Source organism: Vipera berus, assembly GCF_964194415.1.
Source record: "Vipera berus genome assembly, chromosome: 10".
NCBI lineage: Eukaryota > Metazoa > Chordata > Lepidosauria > Squamata > Viperidae > Vipera > Vipera berus.
Window position 1 is genome coordinate 10,210,687 of NC_138213.1, and position 17,430 is coordinate 10,228,116.

The window sequence follows — 17,430 nt, forward strand, 5'->3', positions numbered from 1 at the left end:
TCACATGTGTCCTAATTAGGATGTTATGGTCAAGTATTGTACAGTCCTACACTGAATTGTACTGTAATTTTCCACCACAGAGTATCACCATTCTAGACTTACTCCAACTCCACAATGTTTCCACTTTTCTATGCAAGCCACAAGCCACTGAGAAATGAATGGGGTGGTCAGCTTTCAATATTTCACAGTTCTTGAAGAAAAGTTTACTGTAAAAAAAACTATTCCTGTATTTGTTGCAAAGATTTCACAACTTTTCTGCAAGAACATAAAATCTAAGATTAATGGAGAACTGTGGTTGGTGCATCATGTTTCTTAATAGAGACTTGTTTGCTGGAACAGTCTTTAGCTCTTCAGCAAAGCTGTTCTACCTTTCTATGGGAGAAGCTGGATAATAAGTACAATAATGCAGAAGTTTCTCCTTTTATTTTCATATCGTTTCTACACTTGTCTGCCATGATCAAATATTATCAGTATCGTTGGTAATTCATTGTATTGTCAAATTAAATACAGGTAGTCCTTGACTTACGACCACAGGACAGCCCAAAATTTCTGTTGCAAAGTGAATTTTGCCCCATTTTATGACCTTTCTGCCACAGCTAAGTCAATCACTGCAGTTCTTAAATTAGTAACGTGGTTAAGTGAATCTGGTTTTCCCCTTGACTTTGCTTGTCAGAAGGTCACAAAAGATGACCACGGTCCCAGGACCCTGCAACTGTCATCAATATGAATCAGTTGCCAAGCATCTGAATTTTGGTCACATGACCATGGGGATGCTGCAATGGTTGTAAGTGTGAAAAATGGTCTTAAGTCACTTTTTCCAGTGCCGTTGTAATTTTGAACTCACTAAATGAACTGTTGTAAATCGAGGACTCCCTGTATGAATAGTGTTTACATGCTTTTTTTATGCAGAGAGAAAATACGAAATATTTTCTAGTGTGTTTAATGAGAGGAGCTAGTGCATCACTGAAATGGCTGTTTTAACATACAACTTCTTAAGCAGCAGGACTTCCCGAGACTCCTTATGGGGCAACCCTGTGCACATTTAGAAATAAGAATCGCTGTACTTGGTTGTTGTTGTTAGTTGCGAAGTCGTGTCTGACCCATCGCGACCCTATGGACAGCGTTCCTCCAGGCCTTCCTGTCCTCTACCATCTTCTGGAGTCCATTTAAGCTCATGCCTACTGCTTCAGTAACTCCATCCAGCCACCTCATTCTCTGTCGTCCCCTTCTTCTCTTGCCCTCAATCTTTCCCAGCATTAGGCTCTTCTCCAGTGAGTCCTTCCTTCTCATTAGGTGGCCAAACTATTTGAGTTTCAGCTTCAGGATCTGGCCTTCTAAAGACGAGTCAGGGTTGATCTCCTCTAGGACTGACCGCTCTGATCACCTTGCAGTCCAAGGAACTCGCAGGAGTCTTCTCCAGCACCATAGTTCAAAGGCCTCAATTCTTTGGCGCTCAGCCTTTTTTATTGTCCGACTTTCACTGCCATACATTGCAACTGGGAAGACCACAGCCTTGACTATATGCACTTTTGTTGACAGGGTGATGTCTCTGCTTTTTAGTGTGCTGTCTAGATTTGCCATGGCTTTCCTCCCGAGGAGCAAGCGTCTTTTAATTTCTTGGCTACAGTCCCCATCAGTAAGTACTTGGTTACTTACTGATTAAATCAATGTATACATCTGAGAGTCTCAGCTGATGGGTCGGTCTGAAAAAGTAACGTGTACATTGGTGAAGGCGGGGAGGGGATGGCGGGATGTGTTCGCATCTTTGTATGAGGCTGTATATAGATATATGCAAAGAGAATCTATACCTATATTTTCGTTTGATGCAGCCCAAAGGCATCTCCGCAATAAGAGAGAACCAGGCAGCTTTGGACTGCCGCCCTACTCTTTGAAAAAGACGCCTCCCTGCAATCCTAGCCCGGCGGTCTCCTGTCGCTTTGGAGGGCTCAAGGAAAGCCCAGCCATGTAAGGCCAGAGAAAGAGGGACTCCCCGCTCCCGCTTCGCCCCTTTTTCTACACAAACCCTCGACGCGTGTTTTCCCACTCCTGTAAACGCCCTCGGCGGCGAGGCTGGGTGGAACCCGCGCGCCGGGATGCGGTTTCCGACGGGAGGAGAAGGCCGCGCGGACCGGAAGCGGAAGTGGGGGCGGGCGAGTCGGGCTCGGCCTGTCTGGGCGGCAGGCGGGCGGACGTGAGAGGCGGCTTCGGCCTTGGCGGGGCCCGATGGCCTCGGCCAGCATCGACATCGAGGACGCGACTCAGCACCTGCGCGACATCCTCAAGCTGGATCGGCCGGGCGGTGAGCCGCGGCGCGGGTCTCGGGCGGCGGCCCTTGCGGCGCTTCGGGCGGGGTCTGGTGCTCGGCAGAGACGCTCCGCTTCGGGGGCTGGAGGGCAGCGCGAGTGCCCGGGCTGGCATTCCTTCTTCCGGGCTGATGCGCTGGCGCCGTCCGGGAAGAACGAGAGGAGAGAAGCAGCTTCTCCCCAATCCGGCGCCCTGCAGGGAAGCCGGCTGCCCTTCCCTCCTCGCCATTGCCCCGTCGGAAGGGCCCCGGTTGCCGGGCAGGCGGAGGCAAAGGTTTGCCCTCGGGGTTGTAACACCCGGTGCCTTTGCATGGGAGCAAATCCGCTGGGACTCAGCCCTAGCCCAAGCGGATAATGGGGTAATAATAGTAGGCTGCTCTCCTGTGCAAACTGGTTGGGGAACAGCTCCCACTAAACCCAGTGGGGTAAAAAGTCCAGAGCATCTCCGGTTTCGATGAAAAAGGGGACAGGAGATCTCCTGGAATAAAAAGCGTCAATATATTCCTTGCTTTTATCTTCGATACCTAGCACTGTACAGAATATAGTATTCTATATGTTCAGATGTCTTTGATGAATGTTCGCTTATGTAATCCATATTTTCTGTTCTGTTTTCAGCTTTTTTTTAGATTTATATCCAATCCTCTAAATCAGCGTATTTTAACCTTGCCCTCTTTTAACATGGGTGGGCTTCACACACACACACACACACACACACACACACACACACACACACCAGAATTCCACAGCAGTTAAAATATAGGCAGACTATCTAAAGAAGACCTTCCCCCCCCCCCCCACACACACACACTCAAATTTAAGGTTAAACTTCCACCTGCCTTTTTGTTTGGTGCTAACTAAATTCATCTAGCTGTCTCTCCAACCCATTTAGTTGTTCACACAACATGCTTCCTACAAAGACCCCTCCACACACCCAAATTTAAGGGTTCATGCAAAGATACTAATTCAGTGTACTGATTTTATACATAATTAATGCTTATCTGGTTTTAATTATTGGTTTTAATAATCTAACAATTAGATATTTGCACTTTTTAAAAAAGCCATTTTAAAAATGTTTTTTTAAAAAAAAGAAAGCATTGCTGATACATTTCTGCATATTCATCCTTATAGCCAAAGTCCCCTCATTAAACTATTCTGTCCACTTGCACTCAGAATGTTGTAATTTCCATGCTTAGCAGCATAGAAAATGGCTTGTGTTGTTCTGTAACATTGTGTGGTTAATAACAATAATTTTGCTTATTTTGAGGACTGACTTTTAGTGTAAAATTGTAAATATAAACCACAAATACATCATTTGAATAATTGAATTAATGCTAGCTCATCTCTGTGTCCTCTTTTGTCAAACCTTACTTGCTGTTTGACAATTTAGAGTGGTAATAAATAATAAGTGCAGCTTTTATAAAAACTGCAATACGATAATACTTGGGCAATTGTTTTGATACTTTCTGTGTTGTGTGAAAAATTATGTGCTTTTGTACAGTTTTTTTAAAAATGAGTTTTAGATAAAATTACTTTAAATAGAAACCAAGTGAATAGTAGCTTGATATACTTCATTTGAAAGTCTTGTATTTAAAGCCCTTGAAAAGTTGGGGAAATCATGAAATGGAAATCATGAAATGGAAATTTTGTAAGTTGAAATCTACACATCTGGAGAAAGTCTAAGTTGGGGAAAGCTGTTCTAGAAAGAGTCAATAATTTGGCCATGAACGAAATGCTTGATGTAATATTATAGATTAAAGTTGAAGTTCACTTGGCTTCTATTTAAAACAATTTATCTAAAACTCATTTTTTTAAAAAGCCCTACAAATAGATTGTAGACTGGGATATACTTTTAAATCTATGGGTGATTTGTAACAGAAGCAATGTTTCTACCTCCCAAAAAAATCAGCAAGAATGGAAAGACAGTTCTTTTTTCCTCTCTCTGCCCAAAATAGACTTCTGGAATTAAGTGTTGTAGGTAGACCTAAAATCTGCCTTGCTCTATGAAAAATACTACTGTTTTATAAATCAGCAGTACACAGTACTTCAGTAAGGGCAGGCTAATTTAAACTATATACAACTCTGACAAGACTAAATAAATATGTTTTTCTCTCTGTTTCTCCATTCTTCATATCTTTCATGGTCAGTGAATGAAAACCAGAGAACATCCAGTTCATATAATGGTGACCTCAATGGTCTTTTGGTGCCAGATCCCACCGCAGCTGGAGATGGCTCCTCCTCAACTAAGCCTGTTCCACAAACTGTTCCTCTGGGAGCACTACAGGAAAAGCAAGTTATGTAGGTATCTTAATTGGTGAGGCAAAAGTGAAAGGCCAGAATATGTGTGATTTTTGTGGTCTCTGGAATAAGCTTATCAAGAAGCATCCTGGCAAGTGTTTTCTCCTACAGAGATTTGATTTCCATCCATTCTGGTATCCCTTATATTAGGGCTTTGTAAAATTGTGTATAGTTTCTGGGGTTAGGATTGAATCTATTGACGTGCCTCACCAATCGATGTGTAATGCCACATTTTCCAATCTGCTTTAAACTTTGGCTGCCATATTGCTTGGAGGCACTCTGTTAGTAGAAGTCCAGCATAACTGGCGTCCCTTATATTAAGGCTTTGTAAGGTTGGGGAAGGCTGATTTAGAAGAGCACAGGAGAAACCAGTGTTGTAAAGAGCAGTCACTGTCAGTTGAGGCTTGTTCTTCCCGGTTCATTTCGTTCTTTGGGTTATTGTTCTTGCTGCTCCTGGTTTGTTTTCTTTTGCCCATTTTTATTCCATTGGATCTGTAAAATACATTGTTGGGAATTCTACAAGGCAGTAGCAATGTCATCTGCTTGATTTTGTGTGTATGGTGAGCGCAGTCCTGACTGAACAATTCACAGGAAAAAAATTACCCTTATTATCTTGAAAACTGACTTCTTTTTCTCTCTACTGCCTTCCCCCGGCCACCTTTTAGCTGCCTCTCTGGAGATGATAATTCCACATGTATGGTGATTGTTGCTAAAGATGTTGAAATAGTGGCCAGCAGTGATTCCAGCATCACCAGTAAAGCAAGAGGAAGCAATAAGGTAAATACAAAAATCACCTTCTTCGTAGCTCATACCGATCCTGGTATTATAATAGAAAAATATATATATAAAAGCTTGTAAAATATGTAAAAAAATAATTGAGCATTGGCAGATGCAAATGTTATACTGGGTACGTGTTCAGACATTGTGCTAGAGAATATGGCCTTGATATATTGGCTGGCTGTGGTCCAAGAGAGGTAGATTGATTGGAAGGCACTTTAGTTAATGCATAGGAGATTTGGAGTTTTCCCCCCCATTCTCTTTCCGTTTTCAATCCACACACTTCAGGCCTTTCTCCCCTCAGAGGTTATCTGTGAACAAACTGGTCCGGTAGGAAAACACTATGCATTAGAGTTATTTGGATAAAAACCCCAAAGAATGTTAACATCTTTTGGAATACTAAATTAATGATGGGACTCTGCCTTCATGTATATTTCCGCCAATCAGTCAGTCTCTTTAGCAAAGTCCCTTAAAATTGCTCTGTTATATTACCCACCTTGTCAATCCGTGTGCAACTGTAATTTCGAATAATGTCAGCTTCTTATTTATGTCTTGTGAAGGAACAAAAGGTTTGTTATTTTGTTGTCCAATATCTCTGCATGCAGTATTCTTTCCTTCTTCATATCATTCCTGATTCCTCGTTGCTAGGAAGCATTTTAAAATATTCTAAAGAAGTGGTTTGACAAGGTAAACCTGCCTGTTTGCTGTTTTGTTTCTTTTTCACGTTCTACTACAAATTAGACAGTGGCCATCTCCTTCTCACTTTCACAGCTTACTGTCGTAGAACACCCATAGATCAGGGGTGGGCAGCAATGGCGCCTTTACGTTCTGTGGACTTCAGCTCCCATGCTGGCTCAGGAATTCTGGGAATTGAAGTCCACAGGTTGCAAAGGGGCGTAGTTGCCTACCCCTGCCACAGGTATGGTATTCCTTTTTGATAGGTACTGAATTGATTCCTACGGTACAACTTTTGCTTGTCTTCCTTTTTCCCCACCAGGTTAAAATCCAGCCAGTAGCCAGATATGACTGGGAGCAGAAATATTACTATGGCAACCTCATTGCTGTCTCAAATGCCTACCTGGCCTATGCTATTCGAGGTGAGACATCTCCCCATCCTCCTACTGTCCATGGTGAAGTTTCAGGTTGGGCTTTTTTTTCTTTTTCTTTCTTTTTTTTTTTTGCAGCTTGCTTTTGCCCAGCGGCCTGTGCTGGACCTTGTTCCATCTCTATAATAGAAAGAGGAATTAGCATTGCTCTACCCATCTTGACTAGGTTTGTTTTGCCCTTTTTCCCAGGTGCCAGCAGTGGCTCGGCCATGGTGCGGGTGCTGAGTGTCAGCACAGCTGAGCGGACGCTTCTGAAAGGCTTCACCGGTGGTGTGGCAGATCTGGCTTTTGCTCACCTTAACTCCAACCAGTTGGCCTGCCTGGATGAAGCTGGCAATGTCTTTGTCTGGTGTCTGTCTATGGAGAATGGAAAAATCCAGTATCTTACTTCAATGTTAAGCCTGATGGCAAAGGGTCATAATATTGATAGATAAACTAGTTAGTCCATGGTACAATTTGCAAAGCCTGACTACTGTTGTAAAGAGCTGACTCCTCCTCCTCCTCCTCCTCCTCCTTCTTGTTTTTTTTTAAATACAGTAATGCATTATTACATTACTTAATTTTCCAAGCCAGAACTGGTCATTGAACTTTTTGGTTTCAGTATGCAAAATTTGAAATCTTGACTAAGTTGCTTAGGGTTAGAGTTAGACTCTTGCATTCTAGTCTTCCTGTTAAGAATTTTTCTCAATATTAACTGTGACTTTTACACAAGTATTTTTTTTAAAAAAAGATAGACATGGAGCTTTCCTGCCCAGTCTAAAAAACAGTGATAAAAACATAATGCAGGGGTCTTCAAACTTGGCCCTTTTATGATTTGTGGATTTCAACTCTCAGAATTCCTCAGCCAGGCATGCTGGCTGAGGAATTCTGGGAGTTGAAGTCCACAAGTCATAAAAGGGCCAAGTTTGAAGACCTCTGACTTAATGCATTGGTTGTTCACATAAGCTTTTGCTTGTTTTGACTACAGTATTGCGCAGTCCTTAGTGGCCTAATTCACACATGCTTCTAAGGAATGAACCATGGTTTATAAACCACAGCGACTAGGTTCACACAGTGCGTTAAACCAATGATTTTGTGGTTTAATAATCTGCTAGGTCAGCCACTGATAGTTTTAACATTTTTGTTGCGACCATTAGAAGTGGAAGCAGGTTTTTACTTTTGCCAAAAGATAAGGACAAGATGTTGCATCAAATCAGATTCTCATTCAGTCATGTATTTATTTCCAAACCCATCTGAGATCGACTGGAAAGCCATTAAAATGGAACTTCTGGGAGGCTTTTGTAAAAGGGGAATGATGGAGGTCTTCCTTAACTTGGGTGATCAGAGAAGAGATCTTGGTGAACATCAAACGGCCTGACGGGACTCCTCTGAACAGCTTTCGGAGGATAATATGGTGTCCCTTTATCCCTGATGAGAATGAGGAGAGCTGTGAAGAAGGCAGCCAGACTCTGGCATTGCTGCATGAGGATCGGGTAAGCGTTCCTGCGGTTTTCCTTCTTTCCCTCAGAAATGGTGCTAAAGGGCTACTCAGCGTAAAGTTGGTTGTTTTTTTTAAAGCAGCGGTGGGAATACAGGTAACCCTCAGCTTGCAACTACAACAGAGCCCAACATTTCTGTTCTTCAACAGGCTGTGCCCCATTTTGTGATCTTGCCACAGTTGCTAAGTGAATCACAGTTGTTAGGTTCCTAACGCAGTTGTTAGGAACTGGCTCCCTCATAGACTTTGCTTGTTGGAAGGTCGCAAAAGGGGATCCCATGACCCCGGGACACTGCCCCCGTGAGCTACTTGTCAAGCATCCTGTTCTGTTCCAGCCTACGTACCTCCTTGCTACTTCACAAGGCAACCCCTAATTTAGCAGAAGACTGGATAAATAAACCCCTTTTATTGAAGTTACAGACCTTGTCCACAAACAAAACAGCACGAGCCAACAGGAAATAACTCACTGGTAAAATAAACAGACCGTCATCTCTTGACACAGAAGTTCTTTGCAAACGATTGCCTCCAGCAACCAGCCCTGCCCACACATTCCCTTTTTGTTAAGCAGCCCCCAAGGCGTGGCTTCTCACTGCTTTCGCCTTCTACCCTGGAGTCGCCCCATTGCCTCCCTCTGATTTACTCGTGTGACCTGTCTACATTTCCAAGCGTCTCTGAGGTCTTCCAGCTGTGCTTCCTCGGAGTCTGACTCTGCCTCCCAGCCCAGCTGGCTTTCAGCTTGACCACAAGTGGAGGGGCCAGGTTCTTCCTCACTTTGTAAGTCTGGTAACTCATCAGAGCCTTCCTCCTCCTCCTCTGATTCCCCGGACTCAGCTGCCGGGATCACAGGCTGGCACGGAATCACAACTTACGTCTGCGCATGCATGCACGTCTATGCACCTTCACAGCCCTGTTCAGCCTTCCACAGCAGTCCCAGCAGTTCCTTGAGGAAATTAATTGCCCACCCTGATTTACTGACTCGTGTAGCTGTTTCCCATGAGGAAGAGCTATCTAGAGAACTTAAGAGAAATCTGCAAAACTTCGAGGGTACTTTTATTTTATTGGGTTAGGAGTATTTATCTTTGGTGATTTTAATATTTTTTATGCTATAAGCTATCCAGAATTGCTTCTAAACAAGATGGGTGGCTGAATGAATGAATGGTAAATAAACCTGTTGACATCCCAAAGGTTCTTTTCTCAAAAGGCAACTGGACTTTCTTTGTTTTTCCTTGAAGACGCTTCGCTCCTCATTCCTATCTCCATGGTTTATTCCCCATCATTTGGTCAGAACTGAAGAAGCTTCTTGGGTGAGGAGCGAAATGTCTTCAGGGAACAAACAAAGTCCAGTTGAAAAAGGCACCTTTGGGACAACCATGACCTGGATGGCTGAGAATCACCATAGACATCAACCTGTCAGGATGATTCCTTATGGAGCTTCAGCGTGCTCTTTTTGCTCACTTTTTCCCCTTTGTGTTGCAGGCTGAAGTCTGCGACCTTGACATAATCCGAGCCAACCACAGTTCATGGCCAGTGGAAGTAACCAACATCAAAGAAGGCTACATTGTGGTGAAGGGTCATAGCACGGTAAATATTTGGCCGTTCTCTTGGTGTAGGAGCCTATGGCCTGTTATAATTTCTGAGTAGGGTATTATAGTTCTCTGTTCTGTGTGTCTTAATTCAAGAACCTCAAGTGTTCATTTTGGCCTTCATTCAGATGGCCGATGGCACTAAAAGCAAGAAATCCTCCTGCAGTTCTTTCTGGTGTTTGCACACGATAAGCCGGGAGTGTGAATTGAGTTGGGATCGAGAAAATAAGAGTTTTATATTAAATCTAAACTCAGGATTTTGCTGAAGTGTCCTCACATTGATCATCCAGGATCAATGGTCCTCACATCATCCGTTTCAGATGAGGTTCTTCTTAGCTTTTGATCCTGAATCCTTTGGATCCGATATCGTATGATGTTTTTCGCCTCCCAATTTGTGTAACTGCTTGTCCAAAATGGGCACAAGCATGCCACCAATAGGAACATTATGACTTCTTCAGCCAGGATATCTGTTTTTTTAGGAACAAACAGACCTTCCAAGTGTTATCAGAAGAAAGGCTCTTAAAAATAACCTTGTCCCACCCCCACCCCCAGGTCAAATGAGCAGAAAGATGCCTATTGGTGTAGTTCAACAGCACTGTGCCGCTTCGTTAAAGATAACTGCTATATTTTTAACCCCCTGTTCTTTTATAGCGCCTGAGTGAGGGAGCGCTTTCTCCTGATGGAACTGTCTTGGCTACAGCAAGCCACGATGGCTATGTCAAATTCTGGCAGATTTACATAGATGGACAAGATGAGCCAAGGTAATTTCGGAAACAGAGAACTGTCAACAAAGGAGAATGTTTTGTAGCTCAGGGTTGAAATGAGGGGTCCTTGGTGCTCTCTGAGCTGGGTTGTTTTCTCGCAGACGTTTCATTAGCCAAACTAGGTAACGTCATCAGTACTAGTAAAAAGCAAACTTCACTCCTTTATTAGCACTGATGATGTTACCTAGTTTGGGTAATGAAACGTCTCCGAGAAAACAACCCAGCTCAGAGAGCACCAAGGACCCCTCCCAGAGAAGTACGACAAGCGTAGAAGCCATTTCATTGCTACAACTATTAAAAAGTAGGTTTGTCAAATCGTCTGCTCCATTTTCACGTCTCACTAAACCCGGAAGTGGCTTGTGTAGGATTCCCTTAATGTGATGCGTGGACCTAGCCATCGTAGTTCAGAAACCACGGGTTATAGCTTAATGAGTAAGGTGAACACGACCATTATGCCTTCTTCAAGAACGCTCGTTTAAAACACACTCTGGCTTGGGCTGATCTGTGAATGCAGCCACGGTTTGTTTTGTTTCTCCAGCCGGTGCCTCCATGAATGGAAACCTCACGATGGCAAGCCTCTTTCCTGTTTGCTCTTCTGTGACAACCATAAAAAACAAGATCCAGAGTAAGTAATGATCCCGGTCTATGTGAAGGGGGTAAGGAACCCACTGCCAGGGCAAGAAAACAGCTGCAATCTCCTTTGCCATCTCATCAGCGGGTCCTAGGCACAGAAAAGCGGAAAGAGCCTCGAAAGTGAATTTGCGACAGCGTTATTGGCGCTCTGTTCTAGTGGGTCCTGTCGAATGTGACGGAAGAGATATCTTTCTTTTTGTAATTAGCAAAACTTTCTAGAATATCCGAGATCCCCAGATAAGATCTTTCAGTGTTCCTAAGTTTTACCCCAAACCTTGCTAAAGTTAAATTAACAATATTAATTTACTGGGGCTGGAGGAGGGTTATTTATTTATTTATTCCCCCCCCCCTGTTGCATTGCAAGCCGCGTTTTCTTCACAACGGTCCTTTTTGTAGGCACTTAAGTCAGTTTTCTTCCTGTCCATTCATCTCCGCAGGGTTCCTTTTTGGAGGTTTCTCATCACTGGAGCAGATCAGAACCAAGAACTGAAGATGTGGTGCACCGTCTCGTGGACCTGCCTCCAGACTATTCAGTAAGGGTTCCTGTAGCCGACGTTGCTTTATTTAATTAAGGGATGAGAATCCGATCTCCAGGAAAAAAAAAAGAAGGGACATTAGTAAGTTCAGAAGGGTGTCATGGCCACTCTTGTCTTTGGTCAATTTTCAGGTTTTCTCCGGATATATTTAGCTCTGTGAGCGTCCCTCCCAGTCTGAAGGTCTGCCTGGATCTCTCAGCCGAGTATCTAATTTTGAGCGATGTGCAAAGAAAGGTATGGAGCAGTGTGTGTGTGTGTGTGTGTGTGTGTGTGTGTGTGTGTGTATGTCTTAAGTGCTCTTGCTACCTAGCTGGAGTGAGGAGAAGAATCGACTTTTCTCCCGCTCTGCTGGGCTGTACCTATTTCCCGAGTCAAGGTGAGACTGTGCCTCCTCTTGCAGCCTCTGATGCGACAGGTTGCCTTCCACAGGTCTTATATGTGATGGAACTGGTCCAGAACCAAGAAGAGGGCAAAGCTTACTTCAGTTCCATCTCAGAGTTCCTGTTGACCCATCCAGTTCTGAGCTTCGGCATCCAAATGGTCAGCCGCTGCCGACTGAGGCACACAGAGGTCCTCTCAGCAGAAGAGGAGAGTGATGGCCTGAGTGCTGGTAAGTAAGTGATGGATGCCTCAGGAGACCTCCTTTCTGGACCCAGAACAAGAGTTGGGCGTGATCAAGACAGAGGCCTCTCTCGTGCAGTTGGCAGGTTGGCCCAAGCAGACTCTCACCTTCTGCCCAGGTTCTCCAGCCAGTGGTTTTCTTGCATAAATCTGTATAGGCCAGGGGTAGGCAACCTTGGCTCTTTGATGACTCGTGGACTTTAACTCCCAGAATTCCTGAGCCAGCATGGCTTAGCTTGGAAACCTCTCCATTTTCCCTCAGCGTGGTTGGCTCAGGAATTCTGGGAGTTGAAGTCCACGAGTCATCAAAGAGCCAAGGTTGCCTACCCTTGGTATAGACCACGAATAGCCTCTTCCTCCCATCAGTTTGCAGGATCCCCTTTTTTTAGATTTTCCATCTTCCAGTAGCAAAAGCTGCACAGTGTGAAGCTAAACGTGCTTTTTATAGTCCTAAATTCCTCACCTGTTAACGTTGGGATCATCTTAAATGATTTCTAGCATTTTGGTGGAGGGGAGGGGGGAAAAAAAACCACCTGCGTGGCTCTTTAGTTAAACCAAAAAGGTTCATAAACTCCTCCTATTTGAATGTAAGGTCTGGGAGATTCTGCTATTCTTTTGCGGCTTTGGCTGCCTCTGGCGATGACAGGTTGGGATGATTAATTTTCTTCCCTCGGCTTCTTCCTTTTTTCAGAAGGCACTCAAGGTTCTGGTGCTTCAGGATCGGCAGCAGGGGTGCTGATCAAGCTCTTCTGTGTCCACACCAAGTAAGTTATTTCGCCCTCTCATTTTTTTTCCTACGGCCTCCATTCTACCTGAAATGAAAGTGGGAGGCGCTGATGTGGGGGCATCACTAGCTTTGTACGATTGCAGATTTCAGGGGAGCGAGCGCCCTGGGGGAGCTAGGCAAAGTGTGTAACCTGAAGTCCTTTGCCTAAACGTTACAGGGCCCTTCAAGATGTACAGATAAGGTTCCAGCCCCTCCATAGTCCAGATACGGTCACTCCTGTCCCTCCCCATGGTTCCCGGGAAGACTTTGGTGAGCTTTCTTCTTTTGTTTCTTGCTTGCTGTTTATAAAAGACTGGCAATTAGATAGATAGATAGATAGATAGATAGATAGATAGATAGATAGATAGATAGATAGATAGATAGATAGATAGATAGATGATAGATAGATAGATAGATAGATAGATAGATAGATAGACAGACAGACAGACAGACAGACATCGATATATATATATATATATATATATATATATATATATATATATATATATATATATATATATATATATATATATATTAGATAGATAGATAGATAGATACAGATATAGATATAGATATATATAGATATATATAGATACACACACACACACACACACACACATACATACATATAGGTAAAGGTAAAGGTTCCCCCGCACGTGCGTGCTAGTCGTTTCCGACTCTAGGGGCCGGTGCTCATCTTCGTTTCAAAGCCGAAGAGCCAGCGCTTGTCCGAGGACGTCTCCGTGGTCATGTGGCCGCCATGACTAGACGCCAAAGGCGCACAGAACGCTGTTACCTTCCCACCGTAGTGGTCCCTATTTTTCTACTTGCATTTTTACGTGCTTTCGAACTGCTAGGTGGGCAGAAGCTGGGACGAGTAACAGGTGCTCACTCTGCTATGCGGCACTCAGGATTTGACCTGCCAAACCACCGACCTTCTGATCGACAAGCTCAGCGTCCTAACCCACTGAGCCACCACGTCCCTCAATACATACATACATACATACATACATACATATGTGTGTGCGTGCGTGTAATTTAGTGATTGCAATAAATTACCCAGATTTGTGCATTTATACTGTTTATAAACTTGGTTTACAAGTTTGAATTTACAATATGGAGGGTTTTTTTTTCCTTTTTTCCTTCTTTCCCTCCCTCCTTTTAACTAAAAAAAAATATACATACCCAATTAACAAAATAATTTTTACACGTTTAAAGAAAGCTTTAATTTTAAAAAAAAAATTTAAAAAAAGATAATCCCGGCTAACTAAGCATACCAACTAAGAAGGAAAAGGAAAGAAAACAAAGTACTTACATTTTAAACTGGATCAATAGTCACTGGTCCTCGACCAGTGATTATCGTTACACTACCACAATACAGTTAGTTCAAATTACTGATGTGAAATTATCACAAAATCTCTGCCCCAGTAACACAGACCGCTGCCTTCCCTGGTTGGTTGTAGAGAGGAGGGTTAAGGGAAGAGGCTGGGTTTCTAAAAATCAGGTCTTGGGGTTTTTTTCTATTTGCCCTGTCTTCAGGATAGGTAGCTTGCTGCGACTCCTCTTTATTCATACTTAACTGAAAGGAAGCTTCCGTGTATCTTTCTTTCTTTGTGACACCTTTGTGTTAACCTGTCCCTTTGGGTGCTGAAGCCTTCCCTGATCACCTGGCCGACATAGGCATGGAAGGGCGGGGCTCTGAGAAAGGATCCATCCACGGCTCCCAGCCGGACTTGCGACGCATTTCAGAACTGTCCGTGCCCGTGGACTTCCTCCCGCCGTCGAATGACACCAAGCCCAAACTGATGACTCCAGACGCCTTCATGACTCCCAGCGCGTCCCTGCAGCAGGTAAGCGCTTTCAGAACGCTTTCAAGGAGAAGCCTCTGGTCCCCTCCCGGGCTGGGTTCGTGGCCGCTTTCACCGGCCGTCTTCACCCGTGCAAAAGGCAGAACCCAGTCAAGATTCTGTTTAGGCTTCATCCGTTATTTCCTGGACACGAATGATTCCAAGAAAAGAAGCCATCGAGGCCCGGAAGGGCTCTGAGGGGTAATGGGAGGCCTCGATGGATGGATGGCACGGTCATTTAAGAAGCTTTTTGAAGAGCGAATTAGCTGGTGCTCAAGGCAAAAAAATCTAATTGATTTTTTTGGGGGGGTGGTAGTTTCATTTTGATTTTCAAAGCCACCGCTAATTCTAAGGCTCCTAGTACTAGAGTGGAGATCGTGAGCCCCTTGGAAGTCAGAGAGCAGACATAAAGCACCATAGCTCTTAAGCTTTGGTTTTCGACACTCCCCAGTCTTCCCCCCCCCACGATTGCTATGTAGCATCCAAAGGCCTAGTGTCAGGACCCACCCCAATCCACATCTTAGGAAAATAAAGAACTCTTGAAGCCAGGGCTTGTCCAACAGGAGGTTTTACTAGGATGTGATCGGTTGTGGAAATACAAGACAGGATCTGGCATTGTGTTACAACTTATGCTTTATAAAGAGTTCCCGGTTCAACCCCCTCCCCTCAAAACCCATTTGGTCAGACCCACATCAATTAAACTTCGGTGTCAACCCTTTCGTGGGAAAGAGTTTTTTTGCCTCCTTCCTTTTCAGATTCAAATGGAGATACAAACCAGATCCCCCCTCCCTTCCCCTCTTTTGTTGTCCTAAGATCAAAAGGGTTTTCCCTGGTCTTTGAATGCAGCCACCGGCCAAGGCTGAATAAACCTCTTCTTCTCTCCCCCTCGGAGACATGGCAGAATCCAGGGAGGTCACAATATTTTAAACATACATTTATGAATGTGATATAACTGGATTCTGACACCTAGTTTTGTGTGATTGATTCTACACTGGTTGCCTCCCAAATAATGCACTCTGTTGTCTGTATCAGATCACAGGGTCTCCAGGAAGTAGCATTAGCTCCCTCACTGCTGTGACCACCATGAGCAGCACTTCCGTCGGCGAGCCTCCCCTTCCCAGGTAAGACACCCCCCCCTTCGTGGGTTGAAATGTAATTATAACTTTGATTAAGGACGAGGACTGAGGCCAGTTCATAGGGCTTTGGGTCCATTGTACTGTGTGTCTTATTCGTTAACTTTTTTTTTTCATTGGGAGCTGGCCAGAATCAGCGTTAAAAAAATAATAATAATCAGCGCACAGACAAATGAAATGGTCAGCTACAGGCGGTCCTCGACTCACACCGATTTGTTTAGCAACCGTTCAGAGTTAGGAAGGCCCTGAAAGAAAGGGACTTGCGGGTTTTCACACGTATGATCTGTCAACGCTGCTAACATCGGATGTTTTTTGCTTTGACAGCATATGGAGATACAACCATTTTCCTTCTTAGGTTTTACTTTTAGAATTAAGAGTTAGAATTAGATGATACTGGGCTGGGGGGGAGGAGGAGGAATGTGCACGGGAGTTTAGCTAGACATAACAATACTGAACCTAGTGTGAGAACCAAGGTTATTGAAATAAGAGATGATAAGAAATGGCTGGGTTGGAGAACTGGAGGGAGAGCCTGCATTTCAAACTCAATGGAGAATGTGATTTATGACTGTTAATCAGAGGAGGGAATTGTGCTTTGATACTATGTGCTCAGGAGAGGGGAACTCAGATTTTGGCTTCGACCACGTACGTGCCGATGCTATGCTGCTCGAATAAAGATTCTTTAAGGTAAACAATGCCTCAAAGTTCTTTGAAGAGTTCCATCCGTCGGAACCATGACATGATCATCACAGCATCCCTAAGATCACGGGATCGAAATTCAGACCCTTGGCAGCTGTCACCTATTTATGACGGTTGCACTCTCCTGGGGTCCTGTGGCCGCCGTTGGTAACCTTAGCAAAGTCAGGGGGAGGGGTGGGAGAGCCAGATTGGCTTAATGACCCTGTGAGTCATTTAAAAAAAACTGCAGTGTGGCCAAAAAAAAAAGCTCGTAAAACAGGGCAAACCTCACTTAACCACTGCCTTGTAGCAACAGAAATTTGGAGTTTAGCTGTGGTTGGAAAGTTGAGGAGTGCCTATATTATGTTTGTGCTTTGGGAATGCAGCGCTTAGCATGCTCTCAAACACCAGCATTGGTCCTGGCTGAGGGCAGAGCTGGGAACTCCGTTCCCAAGTTGCTTCTGATGGGAAGAGATGGAAGGATCTTATCTGTTAACACTGCTCCTCCTCCTCCTCCTCCTCCTCCTCCTCCTCCTTCTTTCCGCCCTAGGCCATCGGAGGACATGTCCCTAAGCCCAAAGATCCAGCTCGATGCCAATCTCGCCCTGAGTGGCAGCAGTGGAAGTCTCCAGGCAAGCCCGCGGAATCACTCTGTGCTGCTCCCTGGCCTTCCTGAGAAACTAACCCCAAAGGTCCCCATCCCGGTAAGGTCGATTCCCCTCAAGGCTGTTCTGATTCTTCTCCACTCTCCCCCACGCCCTTCCTTGAAACATCCGCGCCTTTCCTTGCCCAAGCCGAATCGGCCGTGCTGAGCGAGGGCCTTGACTTCCTTGCACTTTTTAACCGTTGGTTTTTAAGCAGACCCTCACTGTGCATATAACATTAAAAAGTAGACCGTAGGAATTGCAGCGAGA

General features: G+C 44.4%; 1 protein-coding gene across 2 annotated transcripts in view; it reads left to right on the forward strand.

The window, feature by feature from the left end:
* The first annotated feature begins 2,151 nt into the window (after positions 1 to 2,151).
* Positions 2,152 to 17,430, forward strand: part of EDC4 (enhancer of mRNA decapping 4) — a 31,739-nt gene continuing 16,460 nt past the window's right edge. Inside the window, exons 1-17 of one of the 2 annotated variants that reach the window (XM_081335582.1) lie at positions 2,152 to 2,299; positions 4,448 to 4,598; positions 5,264 to 5,375; positions 6,373 to 6,472; positions 6,671 to 6,860; positions 7,806 to 7,953; positions 9,435 to 9,539; positions 10,193 to 10,302; positions 10,820 to 10,930; positions 11,376 to 11,471; positions 11,606 to 11,708; positions 11,904 to 12,084; positions 12,787 to 12,859; positions 13,040 to 13,131; positions 14,515 to 14,711; positions 15,741 to 15,829; positions 17,067 to 17,220. In XM_081335582.1, the coding sequence (XP_081191708.1) occupies positions 2,224 to 2,299; positions 4,448 to 4,598; positions 5,264 to 5,375; positions 6,373 to 6,472; positions 6,671 to 6,860; positions 7,806 to 7,953; positions 9,435 to 9,539; positions 10,193 to 10,302; positions 10,820 to 10,930; positions 11,376 to 11,471; positions 11,606 to 11,708; positions 11,904 to 12,084; positions 12,787 to 12,859; positions 13,040 to 13,131; positions 14,515 to 14,711; positions 15,741 to 15,829; positions 17,067 to 17,220 (2,088 nt within the window). In that variant the 5' untranslated portion in view covers positions 2,152 to 2,223. The remainder of the gene's footprint in view (positions 2,300 to 4,447; positions 4,599 to 5,263; positions 5,376 to 6,372; positions 6,473 to 6,670; positions 6,861 to 7,805; positions 7,954 to 9,434; positions 9,540 to 10,192; positions 10,303 to 10,819; positions 10,931 to 11,375; positions 11,472 to 11,605; positions 11,709 to 11,903; positions 12,085 to 12,786; positions 12,860 to 13,039; positions 13,132 to 14,514; positions 14,712 to 15,740; positions 15,830 to 17,066; positions 17,221 to 17,430) is intronic. The other variant, XM_081335583.1, reaches the window with a different exon arrangement.